General features: G+C 50.5%; 1 protein-coding gene across 7 annotated transcripts in view; it reads left to right on the top strand.

Annotated features, from left to right (window-relative positions):
• Rgs3 (regulator of G protein signaling 3) overlaps positions 1-1,790 on the top strand; it is a 124,097-nt gene extending 122,307 nt beyond the window's left edge. For 5 of the 7 annotated variants that reach the window (XM_026781911.1, XM_026781912.1, XM_026781914.1 and 2 more), the window contains one exon: positions 811-1,788. In XM_026781911.1, the coding sequence (XP_026637712.1) occupies positions 811-996 (186 nt within the window). In that variant the 3' untranslated portion in view covers positions 997-1,788. Of the gene's footprint in view, positions 1-810 lie in introns of all 7 variants that reach the window. The other 2 variants (XM_026781910.1, XM_026781916.1) reach the window with 2 other exon arrangements.
• The last annotated feature ends 8,210 nt before the right edge of the window (positions 1,791-10,000 follow it).

Genomic DNA, 10,000 nt, shown 5'->3' with positions numbered 1-10,000 from the left:
CAAGAGCCTTTCTGCTGCTAGGAGGCAGCCAGCAGCTCAGGAAGGGAGGAGGCCGGAGGGACCTTTAGTGTCTAGTTTGCCAGGTGGACTAGAGAACAGGATGGTAGCCCGTAGCAGAAATGGCCTGGCTTGGCACTGCTGTGTGCCAGGCATATGCTGGGCTCTTTATGTATGAATGCCCGTGTTTAGTTTAAGGCCTTTCAAGCAACTCTGAATGTTATCCTCATTTTAAAAACGCAGAGTCTGGGCTTGGGTAACTGCTCAGTTGGTCAAGTGCTTGCCTTGAAAGCATAAAGGCCCAAATGGTACCTGCGGAACCCATACGACAAACAACCAGGTATTGTCAGGAGCAGACAGGATGGCTTGCTGGCTAACAGTGAACGCCAGTTCCATGAGAGATCCCATCTTCCCCAAGGAAAGGTGGATGGCATCTGAGGAACTGCCACATGCAAGCGTGCACACAACACCCAGAGTCACACACAAAGTGAAGAGGGTCTTAGAGAGCCTGCCGAGACGTCGTTCCCACCAAGTGCCCGCTGTGTGTAGGCACTCAGGCATGGTCCTCACAGGTCTGAGGAAAGCACCATCTAGCCTGCATGTAGAAAAACTGAGGGACAAGATCCCTGAGTGCTTACCTCAAGGCTGCTAGCCCGTGAATCTCATAAATTATGCTACTCAGACTGAACCAGGTCTTGGGTCCCTTTGTAATGTCACGTGGTATAGAAGAGGCTGCAGTGGCAGCACTGTTTCCCTGGTACTTGGCCTCCAGACGAGCATGTTCCCTGACCATGTTCCTCTGTGACTCCTCAGGTAAACCTGGACTCATACACACGGGAACACACCAAGGACAACTTGCAGAGCGTCACCCGAGGTTGCTTTGACCTGGCGCAAAAACGCATCTTTGGTCTCATGGAAAAGGACTCTTACCCTCGCTTCCTCCGCTCTGACCTCTACCTGGATCTCATTAACCAGAAGAAGATGAGTCCCCCACTCTAAGGACCGCTAGTATGCAGCTCAGTGTTCACACCAAGTGGAGCGGGCTCCCTGCCCGCCCGCGTCCCTCCCCTGTGACGGAGGGGGCAAGCGAGCCCCCAGAGGCTGTGTCTCGAGACAGAGAGATGGACATTTGGATTCGAGGCCTGGACTGAGAGAGACCCAGGCCCCTACAGGAGTAGGAGGACAGGCTGCATCAGGTCCTCAATGCCCCGGTACAAGGGGACCAAGGGCCCTGGCAGGTCAGGGGCCCTGGCGGCCAGATCAGGAGCTGTGGCTCCATGCTTTGGAGATCTGGAGACTTCACACTGACCAAGTTCCTTAGAGAGCTGGCTGTGCAGGAAGGGGACAGGAGGCCCAGGCCTAGGCTCTGGCCATCCTGAGGGCTGTTGGGGCTCACAGCTCAGATCCTCCCCAACTGAATTTTATTTATTTAAACCATAGTTGGATGCTTGGCACATGAACTGTAATAGGAGAGCCTCTCCCTGTTGGTTTCCTTAACTTACAAGTGCAATATCTTAACCAATGCCTTGTTATCGCCACCTGTAGGGGTGGCCTTCATCCTACAGTTTCAGGGCATCTGCTGGTCCCAGGAACCAGTGGTGGCAGCTGGGCCTTCTAGATTGACAAGGCCTTGGGGGGGGGGTGCTGCAGAAATCTGGCACCCCCTGGGTAGGTGTCCCTCAAGAGATCTGGGAAGGCATAGTGCCCTCTGGCCACAGAGTAGCGAGTGCTGGAACAAATAAACGGCCTGTGTTATTCTCATTCTTGGCCTTCTTGTGTTCCTGGTCTGGAGACTTCATGGTGGCTGGGCTGGGAGACCTGTTATCCCAGCAGCTCCTTTCTGGCTACCATCTGTTGACCACCCTGAAGGCAGAGACTACTTCACCTGGCAGGGTGCTTCCTCGGGTGGGCTACATGCCTCTGGGGATCTTGGCATCTTTCCTTGCTTTTCTGAGATGAGGACAGTGAAACGGTGACTTGGGTAAGGTCCTTAGGCAGCAGGTAACAGTCTAACCAAGTGAAGCCTGATTGGCCCTGGGATGGCAGCTCAGCAGGGTGCCCTAGCTGCCTATGCGGCCTAGTCCATCCATCTGGCCCTGCCATATTAATGGAACATTCAGGTGCCCTGGGATGGATTAGAGAGAGGTGAATAGGGCCAGAGTCTCAGGTGGGGTGGCAGCAGGCTCACAGGGGTCTCTAACAGAAGGAAGAGGAGAAGAGGTACAGAAAGTAGGACTCCAGAGTTCCTCTGAGTCTCTTCCTTTGTGTCTTGTGTAAAAAGATACAAATGTAGAAAAAGCCTGCTAGAAAGGAATACAGGGCAGCAGAGGGCCCGGCCCTGGAGCCAAGCTGATACCCAGGCAGGCCCCGAAGCCTACACATACAGCTTTATGAGGCGTGAGACTCAGATGAATCTCTATAGAACTGGCATATGAAAGTCTGGACAAAATCCCCTATACCCTTTTCGTGCCTGGAGTGCTGGGCTCAGGTCTGTTCTGCCGGGATGCACAGGGAGGAGATCAGAGCCGGTAATCTCCATCAGCAAGCTTGGGATCCGAGCCATACGGGATGCCTGGGCAGACATGTGTTGGAGAGGGCCCACGGTCCTACTCCTGTTGCCAGGAGTGTGTGAGCCGAGCACCTGACTTGGACTCCTGCAAAGGCTACACCTCGGGCTTGTCTTGGAAAGATCTTTGGGACTTCCCCTTTAGACACTATTCGAATCAGGTGTGGTTATCCTGTCTCCGAAGGCTGTGTTGGTGGTGGATGATACAGTCTCAGGTTTGAAGCCTGCTGTTGGTATTGTCCCACTCTGTGATGCTGGCCTGTCACGGTGGGGCCCTGGACCATGCGTGGAACACGAACCCCATACATGTTAGTAGACACGTTGCTCCTCCTGGAGAGTGCTGAGTCTTCTTTCCTTTCCCACCATGGAGCCTCACTATGGTGAGTACTTGAGAAGTTTCTAGCTGAGAGCAAGGATATTTCTCAGGCTTCCTCCAGCCTGAGTTGGAGGACCTGACACCCGAGGACTCCAAAGCCACTTTTTGTTCCTCCAAATGATTCAAAACACATCTAGGTCAGAGCTTAGGACCCCAATGTCCCTCCCTGCTTGGCCTGACTCCTTTGTGGCATCTTGTGCTTGGAAGAGCCCCTGGCTACACACAGAGATTCACCATCTTCTTAGGTGGGATTCAAGGGATACAGCCACGAGCCAAACCCTTCACCTTCCAAAGTCAAGTTGTCATGGAAACCAAAGTCCAGGAGAACAAAGTCAGGCAGATGGAATTCCCGTTTCAGAAGGCCATTGCCTGCTTTCCATGACTCATGCATGCCCTGGTGCCTCTGGCAGTGCGCAGCAGCTGGAGGCCGCTAGGTTCTCCTGTCCTGGCCCCACGGGGACTCCCCAGCAGGTGTCTGTGGGTGTCTGGGCAGACCCTTCTACCTTGCTTGGCTTTATCGCCCTCTCCTGTTTAGGATCAGTTCCTTTTTCAGCAGTCTGGGCCAGGCAATTTGGATCTCATTCTGGGAAGACCATTTTTGCACACCCTCTCACACAGCCAGGAAGACAGAGGCAAGCCAAGGTCCTCGCTCAGTGAGGGCATGGAGTCAGCCTCTCTCCGTCCCTAGCTCTGCTTCCTCCTAGTCCTGTCTTGGGAATCCTTTGGTTGTGTCCTAAGGCTATACGTGGGGGTCACTGATGGGTGGTCATGGCATGGGTATGTGTCCTTAAACATAAACTGTTATTGGTAACAGTATTTGGGCTCTAACTAGACCTGAGAGAGTGAGGAGCTTTTCTTCTCAGGCCCCTAATCCTTGTGTAGCTGGAAGACATAGCCAACATGTTCCCATGAGTAATTCAGAGACAGCCTGTCCCTTGCGTGGCTGCCCAGCCTTGACCTCAGCTCGAAGGGTGAGTGGGGAGAGCACAGCAGTTGCCACTCTACTGGGTTCCTATGCCAGCTCAGTGGCTGAGTCAAAGCCCTCTTGCTCAGGCTGGTATGTAAGCAACATATTTTCCTGTCCTATCCTTGCTTGGGACGTCCAGTGTCCCTAAGCTCCTCCAACCTGCAAGAAACCAGCCGGCCCAAGCTGCCAGCCAATGTTGGGCCTTTTCTGGGTTTCTGCTTACATTTCTTCCCTGACAGGAACTTCATTATTTCCTGAGGGGGTGTGGGAGGGCCTGAGAGCTTCTGTCCATCTGATGTCAGGATCCTGAAGCAGGTCATTTGTTGAGAAGAGGAGTGGAGAGCTGCATCCCCGGCACCCGGCCGCCAGCATGGCTAGTTTATGCCCCGAAATAATTACATGGAAACTGTATTCTTTTGAACACTGCTTGGCCCATTAGTTCCAGCCTCTTATTGGCTAGCTCTTACATATTGATCTAACCCATTTCTAATATTCTGTATAGCCCATAAGGTGGCTTACCAGGGAAGATCTTAACCTGCGGCTGTGTCGGGTGGGAGAATCATGGGGACTGCCTGACTCGGCTTCTTTCTCCCAGCATTCTGTTCTGTCTACTCCACCCACTTAAGGGTTGGCCTATCAAATGGGCCAAGGCAGTTTCTTTATTAATTACCAATGAAAGCAACAGATTAGAAAGAAATCACTTCCACATCAGTCATTGGTAGCCTGTGAGGGGCTCTACTCAGAGACTCTCTGGCTCTAAGCTCTGAAATATCTCTCTACCCCTTATCCCCACCCAGCTCTCGGGCTCCAACACCATGGCCTCAGGCCTGTTTCTGCCTAGAATTCTGGACCCTTTCTTAAGCCACAGACTCTGAGCTCAGAGACACACCTTGTTTGCTGTATTTTGCTTACAGTTGGCAACATCTCCAGAACATCTGCTTTGCCTGTCCTCTCCTTGCCTGAGCTAGGCAGGAAGAAGAGGTTCCCAAACCTCCTGCCGCATTAGTACCCTGGGGACAGGGACTTGTGAAGAAAAGCTGTGGGGCTGTTTGAGGCCAGTTCAAAGGGAGGATATAGTCAGTGAGGGATGGAGGGCCAGGCTGCAGATGAGAATAGTTCCCTCTGCTCAAGGTACGCATTGGACATGGTGTGGTCCATGCCCCGTCCCCACCCATCCTCACAGCAGCCTGGGGCAGGAGCTAAGGAAGTGAAGGTTCTTGCTGCTGGCGGTACTGGGACCTTGGTGAGGCAGCTCAGTCTGCAGTCCTCTGAAAGATATGGAGAAAATGGAGCAGGGCCGCAGAGGCACCAAGACTGTGGGCTTAGTCTGGGCCGAGTGTTTGCTTTTCCTCCTTAGAGTTTGGTGCATTCCACGCCAGGACCAAAGTGGCTAAGAACAGGACCTTTGGAGGACAGTGGACCTGGGTTGAACCAGGTTCCTGTACTTCTGTGCTGTGTGACCTTGGATAAGTCACATCGCCTCTCTGAGCCCCTGCTCCCCCGTTTATGAAAAGAGCATGACAATAGGTCTCGGCAGTGGGAGAGCAAGTGTAGCTTCTGTGCAGACTGGCTGCCTGCCTTCCATCCCACAGGCTCTGGGTCGATTTCTGCTCAGGGCCTTTGGATGCATGGCTTCCCTGCCTTGATGTGCCTCCCCCTGCTCCTTAGTGTGGCACTCAGGATCGCACAGCTGATGTGGGCAAAGGCTTAGCTTGCAGAGCTTTTCTGTCAGCTGCAAGTGTCATGGAGCCAAACCCAGAGCCTGGCCGTGGCAGTTCACCCACTTAGTGGTATAGACTCAGGCCAGTCACTTCCCTCTCCTGGCCTCAGTTTACCCTTTAGTACGCGGGGATGGTGCTGACCCGGCATCACAACAAGGCACTGGGGACGTGCTGGCAACAATGACCAAAATCTCTAACTTCTCAGTAGGAAAAGGACTCAGGAAGTGGAGGCAGGGAGGCTCAAGAGTTCAAGGCCAGTCTTGGCTTACCAGCAACTTCCAGGTTAGACTGGACTACATGAAACCTTGCCAAAAACAAGCAAGTAAAAGCAACTCCAAACCCCCAAACCAAACAAAACATGAGGCACAGAGTCCATCTTGCTCTTGGGGACACAGGAAAGAAGAGCTGGGCATGATGGCTCCAGGACCTGTGCTTTTGAGTTCAAGGCTGTACTCCACCCTTCAGACCCTACTTCTCTTCACGAAGATTTCCTGGGCAATAATATCCACGAGAGACCTTGTGTCTGCTCAAGGATGCCTGGTGACTCCTCACCTGTCACAGGTTCTAACTGCCTGCCCCTATGAGTTTCTTTTGTCACTGCCTCTCCCTTTCAACAGTAAAATCTTTGGGGATGGGGTCCCCCTCTGTCTCAGCCTTACCACAGGGTCTGCCATGTGACCAGTGCTTAGCTGGGGCCTGTTTAATGTCTGGGCACAGGGCTCAGGATGTGGACTGAGGACAGGGTCAAGCTAAGAAGCCACCGTGGGAGACAGTGAAACATAGGAGCCCAAGTTTAGAAGTCATGTAAAAAGTCGAGTGTAGCATGCATGCTTGTTACCCCAGCACTGGGGAGGTAGAGGTCGGCAGATCCCAGGGACTCACTGGCCAGTTCTGGTCAGTGAGAGACTGTCTCACAAAACAGGCAATCCACACGTAGGGTGCCCACACTCTGCAGACAGAGCTTGAGTTCTACTGTGAGTTACAGAAACATAGACACAAAGGAGACACCCATAGCCCAGGACTGGCACAATGATCCTGAAGGCCTTCTGTTTGCTGTTGTAGCTCCTAAAAAAGCAGTTTCTGCCCACAGTCAAAATGCCAGCCAGAGCTCCAGCCATCGGGGAGAAGCAAGAGGCCCAGGAACATGGGCAAAAGATGCCCCAGATTGTCACATGACACTCTTGACCTTAGTCACGTGGCCACACTGAGTTAGAAGGGAGTCTGGAAATGTGGACTTAGTTTAGAAAGCGTGGCCAGTTTAAAACAACAACAACAACAACAACAACAACAACAAACAAACACATAAAAAACAGACATTTTATTGCTCTGGGACTCTGAAGTAACAGGTATTGAGGGACAAGCAGCTGTCTGTCACCCGCCAATGGCAGCCGCCCATTCATTTCAGACTGGAAATGTGCACACAGCTGACCAAGCTCTGTGTTCAACAAGCCACCATTTCTTCTCCACGTGCTCCACGGGTAGCTGTGCCGACTGATCCCAGAGGAGCTGGGTGGCTGGGCATAGATCTGCTGCTATGACCCATTGTCCTGGGACAATTCCCACTGCAGTGGAAACAAGGTTCTACTTTAAATTTTAAGGTTCTGAAATAATTATATATTCACAGAAACTTACAAAAATAGTACAGAGAAGTCACATGTACCCTTCCCCACGATCCCCATAACTACATCCTTCATGATTATAGACCAGTATCGAAAAAGGAAACTGACATTGTATAGTGTGTGTGTGGAGTCTGATGCCAGTTTGCACCAGTGTAGCTTTGTGTAACCACTCCACAATGAAGACACAATGGCACAACGACAAGACGCTTCTGTTACCACAAAGAGCTCCCTCAGTGCCGTCTATGTACGGTGTGCACGCCCATCTCGCTAGCAACCGCTAATTTCTGTTCTGTCTGTATAATTCTGTCATTTCAAGTAGGTTCCATAAATGGAATCTTGTGCACATTCCCAGTCAGTATAACGTCTTTGAGATGTCTCTAACCTGTTGCGTGTAGCAGTTAACTGGATCTCCTTGTCGCTGAGTGCTAGTTCCCACTGTGGATGGACCACAGTTTGCTCCTCACCTTTTGAAGGACACTTTGACTATTCTTAGCATGTGGCTATTCCATTTAAAGCCACTACAAGAAGTCACGTGGAGTTCTGTGTGGTTGTCACTTCCCATTTCTCTGGGCAGATGACCAGAAAGGCAATCTTGGGTCCTGTGGTCAGTGCAGTTTCGGATTGCCTCGGCTTTGTCTTCCGTATTCTGGCAGCCATGAGGCAGCACCACATGAGTCTCAGTGCACGTTTTCCTGAGGACTAAGTAGCGGCTTTGTGCCTGGGCTCAAACACTCACTGCCATTTGCACAGCCTCATTGCTGAGATGCCTTTTGCCCTTTTCTAATGAGATTGCTTACCTTGGGATGTTGAGTTTTGACTGTATTTTATTATTTCAGTCTTATATTTTAAAGGCAGAGTACAAATAATAAATTTCATTATGGCACCTTCATGAGTATGTATCATTGCATTTTATTCAAATTCCACCCCCTTCTCTTGTACCCCCTTCTGTGAGAGCAGTTCGCATATGCTATGCATGTACTTTGCATGCGCTATGCATGTACTTTGCATGCACTTGGTGTGTATTTTGCATGTGCTAGGCATGTACTTTGCCTGTGTTATGCATGTGCTTTGCATGTGCTATGCATGATCTTTTTTAATATGGCACTGACAAGTAATCTCATTTCACAGCTGCCTGCTTCATTCTCCTAACCCTGGCCTTTGCAAAAGCTGTTAGTTTTCACAGGGCCCAATGTATCATTTTTAAAAAATGAATTGTGATCCTAGTGTTAGATCTAAAAACTTTTCTCTGAATGCATAGCTCCAAAATGCTTTCTAATGTTTTCTTCTAAAAGTTTTATAGTTTAAGAATTATTTTTGAAATATGAGTGTGTGTGTGTGGGGGGGAGTGTGTGTGTGCCTATGTGTGTGAATGTGAGTGTGAGTGTGTGTGTGAATGTGCAGTGTATGTGAGAGTGAGTGTGTGTGAGTGTGTGTGTGAGAGTGTGTGTGAATGTGCGGTGTGTGTGTGTGAGTGTGTGTGTGTGAGTGTGTGTGTGAATGTGCGGTGTGTGTGTGTGAGTGAGTGTGTGAGAGTGAGTGTGTGTGAGAGTGTGTGTGTGAGTGTGCGGTGTGTGTGTGAGTGAGTGTGTGAATGTGCGGTGTATGTGAGAGTGAGTGTGTGTGAGTGTGTGTGTGAGTGTGTGTGTGAATGTGCGGTGTGTGTGTGAGTGTGTGTGAGTGTGTGTGTGAGTGTGTGTGTGTGAGTGTGTGTGAGTGTGCGGTGTGTGTGAGTGTGAGAGAGAGTGTGAGAGTATGTGGGTGCATATGTGCACATTTATGCAGGTGCCCACAGAGGTCAGAAGAAGGCATTTGACCCCGGCGCTGGGGTTGCAGGTGGTTGTGAGACACCTGTTACTGTCTGTGCTGGGAACCAAGCTCTGGCCCCCTGGGAGAGCAGCAAGGGATCATAACCACTCAGCCATCCTTCCAGCCCCCTGCAAGTTCCATAGTTTTGTATTGAAATCTATGACCCATTTTGAGCTAAGCCTCAGATGCTCAATATTACATTGAACTTAATTTTTTTTAATGCAATCTCTCTAGTACTGTTGGCTAAAAGATTCCATCCCTTTGAGTTGCTTAAGGAAACAAACCCAGCCTTATGGGATATTCACCTACAACAAACAATTCAATAATTTGGGGGGGTTGTTTTTGTTTGAGTATTTCCAGAGCTGTACAGGCACTGTCACCATCAACTTTAGAACAGCTTCATCATTTCTTACCCATCAGAAGCCACTTCCTTCCCGGGGTCTACCCCCTAATCTGTCTGTCTCTGCAGTTTGCCTATGCTGACATTTCATGTGGATGAGATCACCCACTCTGTGGCCTACTCCACATACCCTGACGGTTGTGACGTTTCAGCCCCGGGTTTCCTTTTATTTACCTAACACTTTACACACCACACTGGATTTCTATGCTCTTTCATGGATGCCTGCCTGGGATGTTTGTATTTTATTTACTTATGTACTCATTATTTGCAGTTGAGAAAAATGCAGTGGTAAATATTCGTGTGTAATTGCCTTGCATGGTCGTGTTTTCCATTCTCTCGAGGATGTGCTTAGCCGTAGAATGGCTGACTGAACTGTGCAGTTAAGCTCCTGGGGCACCGTCAAACCTCAGCGTGTGCTTTCAGATTCTCTCCGTCCTCACACGCCCTTGTTCTGACATCACTCTTGCAGCTACCGTTCTCAGGAGTGTGCAGCAGGAGTGAGTGTGCAGCAGGAGTGAGTGTGCAGCAGGAGGAGTGTGCAGCAGGAG

The sequence above is a fragment of the Microtus ochrogaster genome, chromosome 10 (assembly GCF_000317375.1).
Source record: "Microtus ochrogaster isolate Prairie Vole_2 chromosome 10, MicOch1.0, whole genome shotgun sequence".
NCBI lineage: Eukaryota > Metazoa > Chordata > Mammalia > Rodentia > Cricetidae > Microtus > Microtus ochrogaster.
The sequence above is the reverse complement of the archived record's forward strand: the minus strand, read 5'-3'. Positions and strand labels throughout refer to the sequence as shown.